We start from the raw sequence: 22132 nt of genomic DNA on the forward strand, positions 1-22132 counted from the left end.
TCAATTAAATTTCTTCCGTGTACCTGGCACCATGGTAAGAGATGAATGAGCACATGCCTGCCAGACAGAGTTCCCAATCTAGCACAGAAGGAAAAAAAATCAACCAATAACTATAAGGCAGACTAGAATATGTGCTATAATAAAGACACAAAAGTGCAGAAAAATAATAGGGTTGTTTGCTTTGTTTTTTCAAGGACCACGAATTTTAAAAATGTACCGAGGCATCTGAGAGGGCAGGGGCTAATTGGCAATCTTCAGAGCTTAGCAACAACAAATGAACTGAAAACAGGTTTTCTCATTCCCCAAAATAAAATGTACTAAATTATGACCACAGATATCTTCTCAGTACTCCTGAAAATGATCTAAATGCCTCTTCTTCATTTATGACCTGAAAAACTGCAATCATAGGTCAAAGCCTAGAGAAGAAGCCAGAATAGAATCTTACCATCTTCTCATCATCATCCTTTGTCTCTACCTCAGCCTCCTTAGGTCATTAAGGGCTTCATTTCTAGGTTTCTATAGGAGAAAGGCTTTTTGCCTTCAGGCCAACCTGAAATGACTCAAGATAATACCTTCTGAAAACCCCTAAAAGTGTTTACTTCTTACATCTATTCACTCTTCAGATGCACATGAAATGTTTGCTCCATGCCTCACAGGGTACCAGACTCTGAGATCGAGAATGACACAAGACGGGGAGCCCCAGCCTCCATGAGTTCACAGAGTAACAATGCAGAGAAGGGAGAAGGGAACAAAGGACATTTAAAAGTGATAAGTGGGGGCACCTGGGTGGCTCAGAGGGTTAAAGCCTCTGCCTTCGGCTCAGGTCATGGTCTTGGGGTCCTGGGATCGAGCCCTGCATCGGGCTCTCTGCTTGGTGGGGAGCCTGCTTCCCCTCTCTCTCTGCCTGCCGCTCTGCCTACTTGTGATCTCTCTCTCCCTCTGTCAAATAAATAAATAAAATCTTTTTTAAAAAATTTAAAAAAATAAAAGTGATCAATGTTCTCATGGCTTTATGTGTCCAAAGTATTGTAACTATATGAGCATCCAAATACAATTACTTCTGTGCAAGGCTAAAGAAAGAATCCAGAAGACCACTGGATATTTTAGAAAGAGTCAAGTAGCCTAGTACTTGAGGTCTGGCTTCCTAACTGGCCTCTTACCTTGAATCTCCTTTCGAAATTATCTTTCATCCTGCCAATAGCTCACATCCCCAAAGTTTCATTCTAATTGGGTTCATCCTGGGCTCACAGACTAGCAGTGCCCCTCCTCTGGACTATCAAGCCAAGTCTAGACTCCACAGCATGGTACGCAAGTACACCAAAACCTAGCCTCACTGTTCCAGCTTTGCTTGCTTATGTGGTCCATAAATAGCTTTGAAGAGTCAGGCACTGCTCTGGGCATGGGAGATCCTGGAAAACAAGACAGTCCAGATTCCTAATTTTATAGAAGAGTAGAAGGGAAACAAATTAAACAAGCAAACCAAAATCTCAAAAGCTGGTGAGTGCTTTGAAGGAAAAGGAAACTGAGTCACAGAGAATGGCAGGGGAGATGCCTTTGGACGGGTGCTCAGGAAAGGCATCTGAGCAAGTGACATTGAAGCTGAGACCTGAACAGCAAGCAGCAAGCCACGTGACCCTCTGGGGTGGACTGTGTCAGACAAAGGAACTGGCCAAGGCAAAGTCCTGGTAGGACCATGAAGAAGGCAGGGGTGTCGAGCTTCAAGTACACGAGGGAGAGAGTGATGGGAAGGGAGGGTGGGGACGGGGGCACACGTCGCCTTGGACCACATCGCCTTGTAGGCAAAATGGGAAATATGGATTTTTACTCCATGTCACATGAGAAGCCATCAATGGATTTCGAGGAAAGAAACAAACTAATGTGATATTCAGCTTCAAATGGGTCCGTTGGGCTACTCTGAGGACGGGGATTGGACTGAGGCAAAAGATGAAGCAGGGAGAGCCCATTTGGTAGCTCTTGAGGAGTGGAAGTGAGAGACGACGGTGGCTTGGACCCGAGTGGGGGTGAGAGAGACAAGAGAGAGGCGAATCGAGTCCTGATCCATGGGGACATACACTGACAAAAGGTATTCTTGGGTGACATAAGGGAGGCAAAGGAAAAAGAAGGAGGAATGCCATCAGAGCCGACTTCCAAGTGCTGGGCTGGAGCAAATGGGAAGAAGTCCAACCATGGGAGCCGTTCCCGGATGTCCCCTTCTTTGTCCCTCGAGACCCCACACACCCTGGAGTCAACCAGGAGAGGATGTCACCTCTTAAGCACAGCCTCCTATTTGCTACAGTGTTCCAGCGACCACTTCCTTCATTTCTGCGTTTTTTGAAACCACAGCTCAAGACTCAAAACCCACGTGGTACTTCCCACGCTTGTCTGCTGAGATGGTCTCTTCCTCTAGTCACAATGCTTTCTGTACCTCAATCCCCACATCTATCTGATTCCACCTTGTCGTAATATTATTAGTGTCAGGGTGTTAATAGTGTGTATCATCTATAATTCACGCATAACTGTGCATTCCGTGTGCACAAGTATATGGTAATTGAATTAATATTATTGCGACCATGGATTCCACCCACAATCCATAAACTGCCTCTGTGGCCAGCTTTTCTTCACCCCTGTGTCCTCCGTGAACCTTTGCCTCCGCAAACATCTGGTGAAGAAGGCGGAGACACTGTCGACCATAGCGGCGTCTGTTCCTCACTCGGTTGTGCCGTCCCAGACTGCCTTGTGACTCTCAAGGAGATTGGGGGGATTCTTCCATTTTCCAGGTTGGAGAGTCCAGTCTGAATCACCTGTCTCAGGGACACAGGGTGCCGGAATTGGAATTCCCATCCTCAGAGTCTAACAATATTAGAGAGAGCCTCATGGAGTACGTCGCTTTCCGCTTTAGAACCTTACAACAAGCCTGCACAGCATCCTTTTCCATCAAGCCTTAAAAAAGGCCCATTCTAAGACCCAATATTATTTTATAGAACACTAAAAAAGAAAAAGTGAAGTCAATTAAACTGTGACACAGGCTCAAGCACCATCCATTAAAAGGGCATCCTGAATTCAGAGATGCAAGAAAATGGGAGGGGAAAAAAAATATATCTCAGAAATCTGCACTTTCTAAGTGAGGGACAGTTGAGAGACAGCGCACACTCTGGCCCAAGACTCGGACACCAGACCTAAGAGGCAAACTCAGGGAAGGTCCTGGCTATAAGAACGATAGTCTTTCCATGTTAGCAGTGAGACCCCGTCGGAGCGTCTTGGATTTTTCAAAAGAGGCCTGATCAAGGACGTGAAGATAAAGAAATAAAGATCAAATGCAGAGGCCAGGAGGAATCTGTGTTCTATACTAATGCACTCACTGAAAGCCCACAACTTTCTGGCCTTTATTGAAATCAGGGGGGGAGGTCTGGCTGAGTGCCTTCTCTGTGGGTGGCACTGTCCAGAATTGTCAGGGATAATGGTAATTTATGTTTTCGTCCACACCTGCTCTCTTCCCTGCTTCCGTCAACTGCTAACACAGCTTCTCTCCAGGGGAGGGCGAGGGAGGGGCTGGACTGCCCAAAGGAAATAGCTCTTGTTCACCACAGCTCAGCTAAATTGCATTTGCCCTCTTTTGCATAGAGCTATAAAGTGTTATAGAAAATGCAGCATGGATTTTTAATTTTCTCCTTGTCACTGGGTGCTGTAATCACATAATTAACCAAGTGGTAGAGATAGTCATTTATAGCAAATGGGCAAAACAATCACAGAGGTTAGCCACCCAGGGACCAGAAAGGTTACATCTGCCTCTCAAAAAGGCATGTGCGGACAGACACCTCCCCATCCCTTGGCTGTTTGGGAACCGACTCCCAGAGAACACAGCGTCGGAGTACAGGAAGGGCACTGAGTTTGTCCTTCAAGACAAATGAATGGCTATCGGCTCAGTGGTCTGGAAGGCCCTGAAATGTAGGAGGTGAGGACAGGAACCCGGGGCCAGGGGTCAGCAGCTCCGTATATGTCCTGGCACTCCCCTCCATCCCACAAGGCCCATGCTATTCTGATTAAGTGCCTTCGCTCAGGCCCCTCTCTCTGCCCGAAATGCCCTTCCTGCCTGCTTCCTGCAAGTACAGTCCATTCTCCTTCCGGAGCCTTCCTTCCTTCCCTGCCCGACCACCACCCCCGTGGCCCGGAGCTCCCCATGTCTACCACTGGACAAGGGCGCGTTTCTCATAGCCCGTCTTGGAGACAAACAGCTGCAAAAAAAAACATGAAACCCATGTACACAAACATAAATAATATAGGCTATGGGTAGTCAGACACACACTACCACCGCCGCCACCGGACCGTGGGCAGAAACGAAGAGAACTCTGCCGAAGCCCAGAAAGGGTCTTGCTTGCCCGCCTCTCTGGCAGAGAAGCCCCGCCCTCGATGAGCATGGCAATTGCAAGGACGGTACAAGGACCCACTTTCCGGGATCCAGAGATGAGAACCAGGGAAGTGACTTTGAGGGGAGATTTGACCCACACCAGCAAGCTCGACACCGCACGCCATCACCTCCCACTAGTTTTGCCACGGCAGCCTGAATTATCAACTTCACCTTCTCCACAGAATGCTCCCCTTCAAAATGCAACACCCAGGGACGCCTGAGTGGCTCAATGGATTAAGCGTCTGACTCTTGATTTTGGCTCAGGTCATGATCTCAAGGTCACAGAGTCTCAGAATCATGGAATCCATTCCTCATCAGGCTCTATGCTCAGCAGGTGGTCTGCTTCTCTCTGCCCTTCCTCTGCTCACACACACACACACACACACTTTCTCTTTCAAATAAATAAATAAATCTTTAAAGATTAATTAATTAAAATGTAACACCCACAGCCTAGGTAGCATTTTGACTTACGCTATTTTACATGGAGGCTTGGGGTCCAATATCTTATGTCTTTCTTCCCTAAAACATGAAGCCCAGATGTCAGAAAACACTTCTCCCAACAGACACATGAAAAATGCTCCAAAACACTTGGCATCAGGGAAATACAAATCAAAACCACAATGAGATGCCACCTTAATACCAGTTAGAATGGTTAAAACTAACAAGACAGGAAACAGAAAGTGTTGGTGAGGATGTGGAGAAAGGGGAATGCACTGTTGGTGGGAATGCAAGCTGGTGAGCCACTCTGCGAAACAGTGTGGAGGTTCCTTAAGGAGTTACAAATAGAGCCACCCTAGAACCCCGCAACTGCACTACTGGGTATTTACTCTAAAGATACAGTTGTAGTGGGGAAAAAAAAAAAAAAAGATACAGATGTAGTGAAAAGAAGGGGCACATATACCCCAATGGCCAAACTGTGGAAGGAGTCAAGATGTCCTTCAACAGGGGCACTTGGGTGGTTCAGTGGGTTAAGCCTCTGCCTTCGGCTCAGGTCATGATCTCAGGGTCTTGGGATCGAGCCCCGAATCGGGCTCTCTGCTTAGCAGGGAGCATGCTTCCTCCTCTCTCTCTGCCTGTCTCTGCCTACTTGTGATCTCTGTCTGTCAAGTAAACAAATAAAAATCTTAAAAAAATAGAATAAAAAAAGATGTCCTTCAACACACAAAGGGATAAAGACGATGTGGTTCATATACACAATGGAGTATCACTCAGCCATCAGAAAACATGAACACCCACCGTGTGCATTGATACGGATGGAACTGGAGGGTATTACGCTGAGTGAAGTAAGTCAATCAGAGAACAACAATTATCAGATGGTTTCACTCATATGTGGAATAAAAGGAATGGCACAGAGGGTCATGGGGAAGGGAGGGAAAACTGGGAAGAAATCAGAGAGCAAACCATGAGAGACTCTTGGCTCTGGGAAACACACAGGATTGTGGAAAGGGGTGGGGGCATGCAGTAACTGGGTGATGGGCATTAAAGAAGGCATATGATGTGAAGAGCCCTGGGTGTTATACACAACTAATGAACCATTGAACACTACATCAAAAACTAATGATGTACTATATGTTGCCGAACTGAGTTTAAATTTAAAAAAAAAAAGAAAAGAAAACACTTCTCAGCGGAGCAGGCAGGTCAACAGCTAGAGCACTGGGAAGAAGGAGGCTCTACGTGGTCTGCTGAGAAGTAAGTACTTATGGAGCAGATACTTCAGACCAAGGACTTTCCATCCCCCTCCGCCAGCCTTGGAAACAGGCATTACGACTAGTATTCATTTTCATTTCACAGATGACAAAGAAAGGTTGAGTAATTTGTCCAAAGTGGAAGCAGAGGTGCTTGAATTCAACCTTGGGCCCATCTGAAGCCAAATCCACGCCCTCGCCCTGCACAGGCACATGCAGTACAGGACTGTCTTCCCTCTTCCCCTCTGCCCCACCCATCCCACCAAAGGGCCTCAACTGGCCCTTACACTTTGCCTTTCTCTCCATCAGAACTTGCTCTAAGAAAACAGACTAACTACGTGTCACTTGTACCTTAGAAATAAGATGAGATACAGACAGCCCACAGAGAAAAGACAAACCCATGAACTTAAAATCACATGAAATATGGGAAGATATTCTTAAGTCTCTTCCCAAAGAGTGTCAACACCTGGAAAAGGGGGGGGGGGGGTTAAGTTCCTATGGGAGCCTGCGGGAATCCTGAGGAAGGGTTGGGGAAGGGCAGGACCCAGAGCACAGAGGGCGACCAGACGCTAGCCCCGCCTCAGCGGCCAAGCCGAGGACCCCTCTGAATCCTCAGAACCAGTGAGAAAAAGTTTCTAAGAGGCATCCAGTCATCCTTCTCGATCTTCTTAACTTCATTTATGAGAGGGAAAGATCTTTTTCTTCTACTCCTCTAAGTTCTGGGGTGGGGGCCTTGGAACAAAAGACAGATTAACAAGAGAAAAAGCATCCCGGCGTATTTAATATATGCCTAACCCGACGTGGAAGCCTTCATAAGGAAATGAAGACCCAAAGAAGTGGTTCAACCTACACATTTTTTGCTGGGTTTGAGGAAGAGTGGAAAGTCTTGGAGAAAATGTGGTTAGGACAAAGGGTATGAAGTGAGAATAGTAACCGCGGGGTGGGAGGGGAAGGGGGGGTGACTTTGCAAGAGCTGTCCCTTCAGACTCCTGTCAGCATCTGTCCATCTTCAGAGAGAAGGATGCTCCTTTTGTCCTGCTCTAGGGAGGGCACCCCTTATGTGACAGTCTCATGAGCTGCTGCTGCAGGGGAAGGTCAGGAAATCCTTCCCAGTCCTGCCATTTCTAAAATTCCCTCACCTTAAAATATTCAGCACGCCAAGTTTCCACATTTGGGGTCATGTGTCCTGAACCCTTTCACCTGCAAACCTTTCTGACAGGCACAATCTCACAGCCCCTAAAGAAAGGAAACACAGGACCTCCTTGTTGAGTTTTCCCACCAGCCAGGAAGTTTTAGTGGAGTCCCAAGTGATACACGTGATCTGTCTTCCCATCAGAAATTATAATCCAGGGGCGCCTGGGTGGCTCCGTGGGTTAAAGCCTTTGCCTTCAGCTCAGGTCATGATCCCGGGGTCCCACATTGGGCTCTCTGCTCGGTGGGGAGCCTGCTTCCCTCTCTCTCTGCCTGCCCCTCTGCCTACTTATGATTTCTGTCAAATAAATAAATAAAATCTTAAAAAAAAAAAAAAGAATTATAATCCCACATTAAACATGCCTCTTCACCCCCTTCCAAATCTAATTTGCCTCATCTGTTCTAAGATGCTCTTCCGTCCCTGTGGCATCTTTGAACAAATCTACCCTCTGAGGAAGACAGAGTTCGGGACTCTAAGCACCCCAACTCGGTTCATGTTTGGGGTGAAGGCAGTGGCCCTGTAGAATGAGAAGGAAAGGAAAGTCTCCAAATTCATGTGTACTTGCTGCATGGAGCTCACGTTCCCCGGGTGAGTGTTAAGCTAAGCAGAGCGTTGGTGCCCCTGCACTAATGTGGAAGCTCCTCCCACACAAAGAAGCCTGCCCCATGAGTCTGAGAGATTCTACAAGGGCCTGGCCTGAGAAGTGGCTACGCCCCGGCCAGCATCTGCTTCCATTCTTCAGAGCAAAGACAAAAAAGTCCTTTAACGTGGACTGCACTGCATCTGTATGCCAGGCCCTTGACCTCAGTGATCTTATTTCAACCACAAAGCAATTCACTCCAAAGCCATGTTTCCCCACTTTATATTATTGTTCCTATCATCAACTGCAGTGATAATACTTATTCAGTGGCTTTCTTGTATAGAGTCGGCCCCTCCCCCACCCACTGGAATATAAATCCCATGAGACACAGGCGGTGTCCTCTCGCCACCATATTCCCAGAAGCTAGAAAGATCGTCGATGCTTAATAAATACTTGTTGAGTAAGGAAATTCTGCAGGTAGGAAACTAAAGTTCAAATAACTTAAATAACATGTTCCATATCAATCAACTACAAGAGAAGAGCTAAGAATGGAACAGACACGGGCTTGGCAAACTCTGAGGCCACGATACCATGTGGCCTTCATTAAAAAGACAGGAATTTCTGGGCGCCTGGGTGGCTCAGTGGGTTAAGCCTCTGCCTTCGGCTCAGGTCATGATCGCAGGGTCCTGGGATTAAGCCCTGCATCTGGCTCTCTGCTCAGCAGGGAGACTGCTTCCCCCTCCCCTTCTGCCTGCCTCTCTGCCTGCTTGTGATCTCTCTCTCTGTCAAATAAATAAAATCTTTAAAAAAAAAAAAAAAAAGACAGGAATTTCAACCCCCACCTCCTTCTTGCCTAACTTTGCTTAAAAGGAGCTTAAACCCCTCTGCCAGGGCCAGATGCATCTCTCTGCATCTCCTCCCACTGACAGTGGGATCGAGTTAGTTCAGGGGGCCCGGAGCTAGAAACTACCTCCCATGCTGGTACGTTCCAGCTCCATACGCTGTGGGATGCTGCAAATCGGAATAATAGGAGAATCATGACTGCGAAGGCCTGTGTATGAGAAAGTCTGGGAAGAGCTGGTTGTGAGCAGTGATTCTCAAAGGGACCCCCCAGACCAGCAGCATCAGTATCACTTGGGAACTGATCAGAAATGCATATTCCTGGGCTCTACACTTTCTGATTCTACTGAATCAGAAACTCTGGGGTGGGGCCCAGCCATCTGTGTTTTAGTAAGCCCTCTAGGTGATGTGCAGATTCACCAAGATTTGAGAATCACCTGTGTAGTAGGTAGAAAAAAGGAGGGGAATGGCAAATGCCATCATTTTTTTTTTTCTCTTAGAGAGAGAAAAAGAAAGCAGTGCGGAGGGGCAGAGGGGGCGACAGAGAATCTGAGCAGGGAGCCTGACCTCAGGCTCAATCCCAGGACCCTGAGAACATGATCTGAGCTGAAATCAAGAGTCAGATGCTTAACCAACTGAGCCACCCAGGCGCCCCCAAATGCCATCAATTTTTACCAGCTGTATCCTCCAGTTGAGGCTCCAGTAATAATCAAGGTAAGGAGAGATTCGTGCAGATTGAGAACATCAGCCCGAGAAAGGCTAACTTTCCCTTCTTTGAGGCTCCCTTTCTTAGCATCGTCCAGAGGCCCCGGGTGCAACGGAATGCAGTAAACTCAAATGATGCCTTTGACTACCCTGGATTTTAGTTTTCCGGGCATGTCCTTCAGGCCAGCTTCACCTGGAGCAAGCTCAGAGTCTCCCTAAAAAGAGAACCGAAAGCCATTCCTTGCTCCCTACCCCACCCCCTTGCCTTGAAATTGTCTTCTTCCATCCTAGCCCGCTGGCTTTAATTAGGAGGAGCAGAGCAGCGTGCAGACTGGAGACAGCAGGCGGTCTTAGCACAAAAATGTGTTCAATAAACAGCTTTGGATAATCAGAGGTCACCATGTTTCCGTGTCTGCATTCTCCTCCTCCTTTCTGGCTTCTCCTTCCCCATCTTGTTTGTCTTACCATTTACACCTCATTAGTCACAAAGAAGCCACCAGCTCCCAGTCCTGTTGCAATGAGCTTAGGAGGGGGTGTATATTCAGAGAGGTGGAAGGCTGGGAGGAGGGAAGTCAGAATCAATGAAATCATATCGCATGTGCACAATCAGCTATAATTAGGCATCTTATAAATACCTATTATACAAATGCATTACAGTGACAAAATTAGGCATGTTTAAATGCATTTAGACTCTGGGCAACAGAGGGTAATTTTTTGGACCCGAGAGGAATCTGCTATATTAAAAAGAGCATTAAATGCATATTACTAAGCAAAAGAGGTCAATCTGGGGAAACTACATATTGTATAACTCTAACTCCATGACTCTCTTTTTTCTTAAAAAGGCAAAACAATGGAAACAATTAAAAAGATCAGTGGCTTTCAGCAGAGATCAGGGAGGAAGCGATGACTAGGCAGAGCTCGGAGGATATTTAGGGACGTGAAACTACTCTATAGGATATTGTAATGGTGCATCTGTTCTTTGCCCATGGAATGTACAAGCCCAAGAGTGAACTCTGAACTATGGACTTTGGGGGGCGCCTGGGTGGCTCAGTGGGTTAAAGCCTCTGCCTTCGGCTCGGGTCATGATCCCACGGTCCTGGAATCGAGCCTCACATCGGGCTCTCTGTTCAGCGGGGAGCCTGTTTCCTCCTCTCTCTCTGCCTGCCTCTCTGACTACTTGTGATCTCTGTCTGTCAAATAAATAAAATCTTTTTAAAAATAAATAAATAAATAAAACTTGTTTTTAAACCCTTATTATTATTTTTTAAATTTTATTTATTTATTTGACAGAGATCACAAGCAGGCAGAGAGGCAGGCAGAGAGAGGAGGAAGCAGGCTCCCTGCTGAGCAGAGAGCCTGACGCAGGGCTCAATCCCAGGACCCTGAGATCATGACCTGAGCCAAAGGTAGAGGCTTAACACACTGAGCCACCCAGGCACCCCAACCCTTATTATGTTTTTAAAAGCACTCAAAAGATATGTACTTTGAGTCTATCATGATCTCAGTCACATGCTGGCTGTGCAAACTTTGGCAAGTTACTTGGCTTCTCTGAACCTCAGTGACATCATCTATAAAATGAGAATAATAATATCTTCTATTTATTTAAGATTTTATTAGGGGCGCCTGGGTGGCTCAGTGGTTAAGGCAGATGCCTAATGCCTAAGCCACCCAAGCACCCTAGAATAGTATCTTCTAGATAGATATGTTGCAATGGCTAAAGTGAAGATACATGGATAGACACATGGTCCATGTTTGTTTAGTTAATAGTAATAGGAAATAATGTGTAGAATTTGGGGCATAGACTGGGGCTAGGATTCTAGAGGGCTTCCCTGAAGTAGACAGGGCTACCCCAATCAGCACTATTTATATCATAATCTGACTTGGCATACAAATGTCTTCCCCTACCACTGAAAAATGTCTGCCCCACTGGCCTGCTAGATACCCAAGGAGTGACCCCTGGGAGCACCAGATCTAGAGTTTAGGACCAAACTATACAGTACTGTAAACATCTCAAGAGGGGGGGAATGAATAACATCTTAGCATTGATTGATGAGTTATATTATCAACTTAAAAGCAATGTCCTAAGAGAACAGAACACAGAATATGTTAAGCTTTGATAAAGGGGGTTGACAGAAAATCTGAAAATCACCAGAAGCTCGAGGCATTACCTGGGAAAGTAGGTTTAGTTCCGAAGGTCAGAATGAGCTGTCAGGGGGGAGTTTTTAAGGCAAGCCACCAAACTAAGAGAGGAGATCAATCAAAAAACAAGCCACAAAGATACTGAGCCCCTACACTGGGTGGCCATCGTTCTGACCAAAACAGGAATTCAGGAATTCGGGGGGGGGGGGGCGGTTAAAGATTTTATTTATTTATTTGACACACACACACTGAGAGAGAGACAGCACAAGGGAAGCAGCAGGCAGAGCGGAAGGGAGAAGCAGGCTCCCTGCCGAGCAAGGATCCAGATTCAGGGCTTGATCCCAGGACCCTGGGATCATGACCTGAGCTGAAAAGGCAGATGCTGAACCGACTAAGCCACCCAGGTGCCCAGGAATTCACAAATCTAGGTTCTGGCGAAAGGGAGAAACAAAAAACAAGTAAATAAATAAGCATAATAACTAACTTTATATAGTATATTAAAGGGCTATCCATTCTAGAAAGAAGAAAAGATAAAGCACAATAGGGAGAATAGAGAGTGGGAGACCCCATTTTATTTATTTTTTTTTAAGAGTTTATTTATTTATTTGACAGAGAGAAAGATCACAAGTAGGCAGAGAGGTAGGCAGGGGCGGGGGGAGCAGGCTCCCTGCTGAGCAGAGAGCCCGATGCAGGGCTCGATCCCAGGACCCTGAGATCATGACCTGAGCCAAAAGCAGAGGCTTAACCCACTGAGCCACCCAGGCACCCCTAAGGAGATCCCATTTTAAATAGGAGAAGTTGAAGGAGTTGAGAATCAAGCAGGTCTCAGCAGGGAGGAGTTTTCCAGGCATCTCAAGCAAAGGCTCAGGGTGGCAGTGCTCCAGGCTATTCCAGCAATAGTGAGACCAGGATGGCCGCAGCTACTGAGCAAGGAGATGAACAGAGGAAAGGAGGTGAGAGCTTTTAAGGGTCCAATGACATGGGGCCTTGGGGCTACCACAAGGATGCTGGTTTCTCTCCTGAAATAGGAAACTATTGCCAGGTTATGAGCCAAAAGAGTGGCACGATCTGGATTATGCTGGAGATGGATCACTCTGGCCGTTGTGCTAAGACTCAAATCTATGGGGACAAGAGTAGAAGCAAGTGAGCTTGGAGGAGGGCCCTGCAGTTGAACCTGCCAGGTAAACCTTGACAGTGGTTGAACCAAGATGACAGCAGGAGAGGCGCAAAGAGTCTCAGATCTTGACCGTATACTCAGGGCAGACCACCAGGCTCGCCGGAAGGAGTGGATGGACAAGGCTTTGGCCCTGAGCTACTGGAAGGACAGAGGTGTCACCAACTGAAGGGAAGGCCTTCCTGGCATAGGTTTGAGGGGTGATCAGGGGTTTGGAGAAAAGTGGCAAGAGGGGGAGTAGATGTAGCTCGCATTTTCCTGTATCTTGGCCCAGGTATGAGAAGGAACACAGCATGCATCTACGACATTGACCATGCCAATGCCATGTGACCACATTCAGCAGGAATCATGCAAAAACATCTCCTAAGCCCTCAGTTTCCCCCAATGCAATGGAACAAACAAATCTAAAGAGACAGATGGAAGGAAACATGAGTGCCTTTGGTTACCCTCTATATGAGCATTCTCCCATCCTGTGCCCAACACAACCACCTCTGCCACCACACCAAGAGGACAGCCAAGTCCCCAGGAGTCACATTCAATGAGATTGTGAATTATTTCATCAATCCCCCTAGAGAGGAATGCTAGTTTCCTGAAGAGTCTTGTGCCCGCCACCCCGCCTTGTTTGCCATCCTCCAAACATGTTCACAGGAGAAGATCTAGCTCATAAACCAATCTGCAGTTTGAGATAACTGATTAAAAGAAAAAAAGCTGAAAATATTTGGAATATTTTAAAGTAGACAACACCCTAAGCCAAGGGACAGAGTTATGAAATACCAGTCTCCCATTAAGATAAGTTAGGGTCAGGGGCGCCTGGGTGGCTCAGTGGGTTAAGCCACTGCCTTCGGCTCAGGTCATGATCTCAGGGTCCTGGGATCGAGTCCCGCATCGGGCTCTCTGCTCCGCGGGGAGCCTGCTTCCTCCTCTCTCTCTCTCTGCCTGCCTCTACGCCTACTTGTGATCTTTCTCTGTCAAATAAATAAATAAAATCTTTAAAAATATATATATATAACTTAGGGTCAGTGGCCTTGGACTCATTATCACAGAGGAGTGACGTCCTGAGATAATAGTAGGGCCACAGCCAGACGTCAAAGCAGCTTCCTTGACTCTTCTGGTCCCAGAAGAAGGAAAGAGGAAGTAAGCTCATCAGGGGGTAAACACACTCATGCTTGCCCACATGTTTTTCCCTCTTGTGGAACGTCCTTCCCTCTGTTCTGGGACTCTGATCCAAGAACTACAGAGCAAACAACAGCCTCATTCTCCCAGCCCTTCCCTTCGAGACCCCAACAGATAAGACGTGCGTGTAACACACACATGCATATGTGCATGTGTATGTGTGTGGCGGCCTTTGCATTAACTTCCAGAGGTCTTAAACCACCTGGTCACCCAGGGGTCTGCTAAGCAACAGCAGGGAAGCAGGGAAGCAAGCAGGGAGCCCTCTCGCTCTGAGCCAGCAGGAGCCCCTCTAGGGGTCTCTCAGGTACCAGTCACTCACTCGGCGTGAAGCTGACAGCTACCTCCAGCAACAATTAGGCTGCTCCACATTTTTCGGAGGCTGTAATGTTAAATCAATCAATCAGGGGTGCCACTGACAGAAGCCCAAGCTGCCAACTCACTTCGGGGATGCAAGGGAAGCGATCACCACACAAGGTCCTCCTTGCAGTTCCACGAGAGCCCAGTCCACTTGGGGAAGCCGTGAAGGATCCATCCCTGGTCACATGTTCCCTCCCGCGGTAGCTTTAGGCTGCACTTGGCAAATCAGTCACTCCTGGCAGAGCCACGCATATTCAGAAACACATCCACGCAGACACACACACATTGCCCGGAGAGGAATGTACCCCAGCAGACACACAGAAAGATGTGTAGCCCCCACCCCCGCCCCAGGACTGGACCACCGCCATCCACACCACCTTTTGGACCAGGTCACGTGGCTCAAACCCCAGACCGAAACCTGAGGAAATACCACATGTGAGGAGAAATAAGATGGACCAGCACTACCCCTTGTGCTGGCCACACTAAATAAAAGAACAATGGTTTTATTTGTTTTTGTTTTGTTCTAGAAAGAAAGAAAGAAAAGAAAAGAAATGAAGCAAAACTGGCAAACCACACTAGTTCAGTGTCCCACCGTTTCAGGCTGAGATTGCTATCCACTGGGTGATTTTTCTTCCTTTTTTTTTTTTTTTTTGTTTAAGATTCTTATTTATTTACTTATTTGTCAGAGAAAGAGCACATGCAGGGGGAGCAACAGTCAGAGAAAGAAGCAGGCTCCCTGCTGAGCAAGGAACCCATCTCAGAACTCGATCCCAGGACCCTGGGACCATGACCTGAGCCAAAGACAGACACTCAACCAAGCCACCCAGGGGTCCCATCCACTGGGTGACTTTCATATTAGCCCATGCTCTTTTTGTGTCTTTTTGGAGGTAACTAATCTTTATAGTCTTATGTTTTCTCCTTCCAAACCCATCTTAATTTCCTATTCTCATCATCTGACTGTCCACTCCAACCACCCCCTACACACAGACTTAAAATAAGTTCAACATCCTTCAACATCCTTCTGAAAGAGACCAGACTACCAGACCTTGTAAAATGCTCTTGATTAATTCCACTGAGGCACTGGGGGTATGTAATAAAAATTAACGATAAAGAAAAAGAGGGAAATTTAGACTTTCAGTAACTGATTTAAAAAAAAAAATTGCATAGCCAGAGAGAACTCAGATACAAAAGCACAGATCCATGAAAACTCCACACACACAAACAGGCTACACGCACACATTTATGTCTCAAAATAGAAAACGTGCTCAAAATAGAAAATATGCAATGAGCTCCACCCCGCGCCTGGAAACAGGCAAATGGCATGTCCCGGATTCCAGCTTCCGTATTTAATTTGTTTAACACGCAAGACATCAGAGGCATCACTTTGAACTGCAGACATCAATATGATTTAAACGGCTGCCACTTAATGTGGTAAGGAGGAATCAATTGTGCCCTGAAAACCGAAGACGGGCAGGAGCGTCATCCTGTCGGTTTCCTGGGAAATAATGAGCCCTATTAATAGTTGTTAACATGAATCAACGAATCACTCCTTTGTCAGCGGCTGTGGCTGGGCCCCAGAGTCAATCAGTGAAGAGGAAGAAAACTGACGACTCAGGAAAAGTCTCAGCAAGGAGAGGGGGCAGGGAACTGGCTCCTCTACGACACTGGCCCCAGCCCCACTGGAAGGAGAGAAGGACTCAGCGTAGCAACGGGGCCTCAGAGGGGGATGTGCACCAGTTAGAGATGGAAAGCTCAACCAGAAAGCCGGCATGTGGACTGATAAGACCAAGACAGAGACCTCAAGGGCAGGGCTCCTCTCCCTTAAAAACCAAAAATTTAAAGCTGCTAATATCATACTAATGAAAGGGTCTGTAAGGCAGGGTTGAGTAAGACCAACAAGTTGTCTGGAGAAGGGCTAAGTGATGATGGTGCATTCTTGCTCACCCCCCACCCATGACGCCCCTCCCCCGCTCCTCCCATATACCCTGCCAGGCACACCATTGGACAGGTGTGTTTTCTTCACCATTTCCCTACTTTTAAGACAGACCCACACAAACCGTTTTGCAACATATATGCCAAAGCATAAATAGCCTTCATAATTAAAAAGCTCATGAGTTCTTGCAAACCAAAAAGAATAAGCGAGAGATCTCAATAATGGTAATTGAGAGTTAGGAAACACTTTATTGCATGACAGGCACAAAGACCTTTCTCTAAATTATCTCCTTTAACTCACTCAGAAACTCAGAGGTAAATAATGTTATACCCCTTTGACAGGTGGGAAAAACTGAGGCTTGGAGTAGTTAAGTAACTTGCTTAAGATGGCACTATTAGCAGATAAACAAAGACTGATTTGGAGCCAGGACTGTCTGTTGAAAGTCTGCACTTTTACAGAATGCCACATCAATTTCTCACAAGCAATGCACAAAAAGAGAAATACAAGTGACCAATAAAGATTTTAAAATATAGGGGAGGAGCAAGATGGCGGAGGAGTAGCCAACCTAAATATCATCGGGTCCTAAGAGTTAGCTAGTTATCAAACCATTCTGAACACCTACAAATTCAACAGGAGATAGAGAAGAAAAGCAGTTCCTAGGAACAGAAAAGCAACCACTTTCTGGAAGGTAGGACGTGCGGAGAAGCGAATCCAAGCTGACGTATGAGAAGAGAGACCACGGCAGAGCCCCAGGGTCGGGGGTGCGGGCTAGAGAGGCCAGCTCCCAGGAAGCAATAGAGCAGCAGAGCACAAAATCAGAACTTTTAGGAGTTGGCTCCACTTAACAACATTCCTCCAGAGGCTATGTGGGGGGTTGGAGCCCTTGCGGGGGAGACCTCCACAGTGTGGTCTCAGGAACTGCAGGGTCACAGAAAGACTGAGAGTGCATGAGTGTGACAGAGCCCCCAGGTATTGGGATAGGGAAGCCACTGCAGAGACAGAGCCGAGGTGGGGGATCTCAGCTCAGGGTTACTTTAAACCATGATCTGAGGCACAGTTGGACCATTGCTCTGTGAGCAGGGACCCCTCAAGTGGCAGATCCAGGGAGACTCACCTTCCTCCTCCAGGAGGAGCAGCACAGGAGCACTGCAGGAATATGCTGGGTTTGGAGACTCCAAACAGGGTCATGTGCCAGAGACAGAAATGCTCGGTCACAGGCCATGTGAGCACAAAGTGCCGCCAGAGACCAGGGAGACTGGAGTGATTGACTGCTTTTCTCTGAGGGTGCACTAGGGAGTGGGGCCCCGAGCTCTGGACTCCTAGAGGCCAGAGACTGGGAGGCCGCCATCTTCATTCTCCTCCTCCAAAGCTGTACAGAAACCATTGAAGGAACAACAGCTCTCAAGATCAAAACCCAGCGGATTACTTAGATGGCCCCTGGAAAGGGCAGTGCAATTCCACCTCAAGCAAAGACATTTGAGAATCACTGCAACAGGCCCCTCCCCCAGAAGATCTGCAAGAACATCCAGCCAAGACCAAGTTCACTGATCAATGAGAACTGCGGAACTCCAGAGCTAGGAGAAAGCAACACATAGAATTCATAGCATTTTTCCCATGTTCCATTCATCTTTCAAAGTTAAATTTTTTTAATTTTATTTTTTCTTATTCTATTTTTTTAATATTCCCCTTTCCTAATTTAACCTTTTTAAATTATTTTATCTTATAATGCCTTTTCAAAAATCTTTTTAAGTTTACATTGTTATATTCTATTCCTTCACTGTATTTAACCTTATTTTTTATATACATACAAGTTTTTCATTCTTTGAAATTAGGGGATACAGTTTCTTCTAACAGCAAAATACACCCTAAATCTAATGCATAGCTTTGTTCTAGTCTCCACCTGATCACATTCTTTACTCTTTTTTTTTCCTTTTCAACCAACTTCTTATCTTATGAATTCCTTTTATAGAATCTTTTTTAATTTTCATCTTTACAATCATATTCCATCCCTTCATCATGTTTACCCTTTGTGTGTGTGTGTGTGTGTGTACACACATTTTTCTTTCTTTAAAATTTTGGGAGGAAATTTCTTCTAATAGACCAAAATACACACAAAATCAAGTATGTGCCTCTGTTCTATTCACCAGTCTTTTTTTTTTTCCTCCTTTCCTCTCCCTCCATGTTCAGGTCTCTACTGATTTGGTTAGTGTGTATTTTTCTGGGGTCACTGCTACCCTTTTAGCATTTTGTTCTCTTATTCGTCTATTCTTATCTGGATAAAATGACAAGGCAAAAAAACTCACTTCAAAAAAAAAAAAAAAAAAAAGAACAAGAGGCAGTATCAATGGCTAGGGACCTAATAAATAAGGACATTAGTAATGTGTCAGAAGTAGAGTTCAGAAAGAAAATTTTCAAGATGCTAGCTGGGCTTGAAGATAGCACAGAAGATACTATAGAATCCCTTTCTGGATAAATAAAATCCTTTTCTGGAGAAATAAAAGGACTAAAATCTAACCAAGTTAAAATCAAAAAAGCTATTAATGAGGTGGAATAAAAAATGGAGGCTCTTACTGCTAGGATAAATGAGGCAGAAGAGAGAATAGTGATATAGAAGACCAAATGATGGAGAATAAAGAAGCTGAGAAAAAGAGTGAAAAACAACTACTGGGCCACAAGGGAAGAATTTGAGAGATAAGTGATACCATAAGATGAAACAATATTAGAATAATTGGGATACCAAAAGAAGAAGAAAGAGAGAGATGGGCATATTGGAGCAAATTATGGCAGAGAGTTTCCCTAATGTGGCAAAGGGAACAAGCATCAAAATCCAGGAAGAATAGAGAACTCCCCTCAAAATCAATAAAAATAGGACTATACCCCATCATCTAAGAGTAAAGCTGACAAGTCTCAAAGAAAAAGAGAGGATCATACAAGCTGATTGGACAAGAGGTCTGTTAAGTACAATGGTAGAAATATCAGACTGGCAGAAGACCTATCCACAGAGACCTGGCAGGCCAGAAAGGACTGGCATAATATATTCAGAGCACAAAATGACAAAAATATGCAGCCAAGAATACTATATCCAGCCAGGCTGTCATTGAAAATAGGAGGAGAGATAAAAAGCTTCCAGTACAAACAGAAACTAAAAGAATTTGCCAACACCAATCCAACCCTATAGAAAATACTGAAAGGTGTCCTCTAAGCAAAGAGAGAGCCTAAAAGTAACAGGTCAGAAAGGAACAAAGATAATATACAGTAACAGTAACCTTCCAGGCAATACAGTGGCACTAAATTGATATCTTTCAATAGTCACTCTGAATGTAAATGGGCTAAGTGCCCCAATCAAAAGACACAGGGTATCAGAATGGAAAAAAAGAAGAAGAAGAAGATGACCCATCAATATGCTGTCTGCAAGAAATTCATTTTACACCCAAAGACACTTCCAGATTTATAGGGAAGGGTGGAAAACCACTGATCATGCTAATGGACATCAAAAGAAAGCTGGGATGACCATCCTTATATCAGATAAATTAGATTTTAAGCCAAACTCTGTAATAAGAGATGAGAAAGGACACTATATCATACTTACAATGTCTGTCCAGTAAGAAGATCTAACAATTTTAAATCTCTATACCCCTAACATGGGAGCAGCCAATTATATAAACCAATTAATAAAAAAATCAAAGAAACATATCAACACTAATACAATAATAGTAGGAGACCTTAACACCAACCTCACTGACAAGAACAGTTCACTGAAGCAAAAGATCAACAAGGAAATAAAGGCCTTAAATGACACACTGGACAAGAGGGACATCAGAGATATACTCAGAATATTCCATTCCAAAGCAAAAGAATATACATTCTTCTCTAGTGCACATGGAACATTCTCCAGAATAGATCACATCCTGGGTCACAAATCAGATCTCAACCAGTACCAAAACACTGGGATCATTCCCTGCATATTCTCAAACCACAATGCTTTGAAACTACAACTCAACCACAACAGGAAGTTGGAAAGAACTCAAATACATGGAGACTAAAGAGCATCCTACTAAAGAATAAATGGGCCAACCAGGAAATTAAAGAAGAATTGAAAAAAGTCATGAAAATGAAAACACAACTGTTCAAAATCTTTGGGACACAGCAAAGGCAGTCCTGAGAGGAAAGTATATAGCAATACAAGCCTTTCTCAAGAAACAAGAAAAGTCTCAAGTACACAATCTAACCCTATACCTAAAGAAGCTGGAAAAAGAACAGCAAAGAAAGCCTAAACCCAGCAGGAGAAGAGAAATCATAAAGATCAGAGCAGAAATCAATGAAAGAGAAACCAAAAGAACACTAGAACAAATCAATGAAATTAGGAGCTGTTCCTTTGAAAGAATTAATAATACTGATAAACCCCTGGCCAGACTTATCAGAAAGAAAAGAGAGAGGACCCAAATTAATAAAATTATGAATGAAAGAAGAGAGATCACAACCAACACCAAGGAAATACAAACAATTACAAGAACATATTATGACCAACTCAACACCAGCAAATCCAGCAATCTGGAAGAAATGGATTGGAAGAAATGCATTCCTAGAGACATATAAACTACCAAAACTGAACCAGGAAGAAATAAAAAGCCTGAATAGACCCATAACCAGTAAGGAGATTGAAGCAGTCATCAAAAATCTCCCAAGAAACAGGAGTCCAGGGCCAGATGGCTTCCCAGGGGAATTCTACCAGACATTTAAAGAATTAATACCTATTCTCCTGAAACTGTTCCAAAAAATTGAAATGGAAGGAAAACTTCCAAACTTATTTCATGAGGCTAGCATCACCTTGTTCCCAAAACAAAGACCCCATCAAAAAGGAGAATTACAGACCAATATCCTTGATGAACACAGATGCAAAAATTCTCACCAAAATATTACCCAATAGTCCATTACAAGGATTATTTACAATGACCAAGAGGGATGTATTCCTGGGCTACAAGGCTGGTTCATCATTCACAAATCAATCAATGTGATACAATATATTAATAAATGAAAGAACAAGAGTGAGGAGTCAAGATGGCAGAGAAGTAGCAGGTTGAGACTACATCAAGTAGCAGGAGATGAGCTAGATAGATTATCAATCCATTGCAAACACCTACAAATCCAACAGGAGACCAAAGAGAAGAGCAACAATTCTAGAAACAGAAAATCGACCACTTTCTGAAAGGTAGGACAGCAGAGAAGTGAATCCAAAGTGACAGGAAGGTAGACCATGGGGTGAGGGGCTGGCTCACGGCCAGCGGCAGAGCAACGGAGCACAAAATCAGGACTTTTAAAAGTCTGTTCCACTGAGGGACATCGTTCCAGAAGCTAAAGTGGGGTGAAGCCCACACGGGGTCAGCGTGGCCTCAGGTCCTGCAGGGTCACAGAAGGATCGGGGGTGTCTGAGTGTCGCAGAGTTCACAAGTATTAGAGCAGGGAAGCCAGCTACAGAGACGGGGCCAAGGAGTGAGCTCTCAGCTCGGAGTTACCTTGAACCAGTCGCAGGCTGGGTGAGCCCGGAGTGAGACTGGAGGCCAGGGAGACGGCAGTGATTGAATGCTTTTCTCTGAGGGCGCCCTGATGAGTGGGGCCCCAAACTGTCGGCTCCTCTGGGCTGGCGACTGGGAGGCCAATCACCGTTTTCATTCCCATCCTCCGGAACTCTACAGAAAGCGCTCAGGGAACAAAAGCTACCGAAAGTGAACCCGAGCAGTTTACTTAGCCCAGCCCCTGGTAAGGGCGGTGCAATTCCACCTGGAGCAAAGACACTTGAGAATCACTACACCAGGTCCGTCCCTCAGAAGATCAACAAGAAATCCAGCCAGGACCAAGTTCACTTACCAAGGAGAACAGTGGAATCCCAGAGCAGGAAAAAGCAAAGCATGGAATTCATGGCTTTCTCCCCATGATTCTTTAGCCTTGTAC

General features: G+C 45.4%; 1 protein-coding gene across 1 annotated transcript in view; it reads right to left on the minus strand.

Annotated features, from left to right (window-relative positions):
• LOC309855299 (uncharacterized protein) overlaps positions 1-21859 on the minus strand; it is a gene marked incomplete at its 5' end in the record, with an annotated part of 159853 nt that extends 137994 nt beyond the window's left edge. Inside the window, one exon of the mRNA XM_082715472.1 lies at positions 21697-21859. Within this exon, the coding sequence (XP_082571598.1) occupies positions 21697-21859 (163 nt within the window). The remainder of the gene's footprint in view (positions 1-21696) is intronic.
• Between the last annotated feature and the right edge of the window lie 273 nt (positions 21860-22132).

The sequence above is a fragment of the Mustela nivalis genome (assembly GCF_964662115.1).
Source record: "Mustela nivalis genome assembly, chromosome: 20".
Lineage (NCBI taxonomy): Eukaryota > Metazoa > Chordata > Mammalia > Carnivora > Mustelidae > Mustela > Mustela nivalis.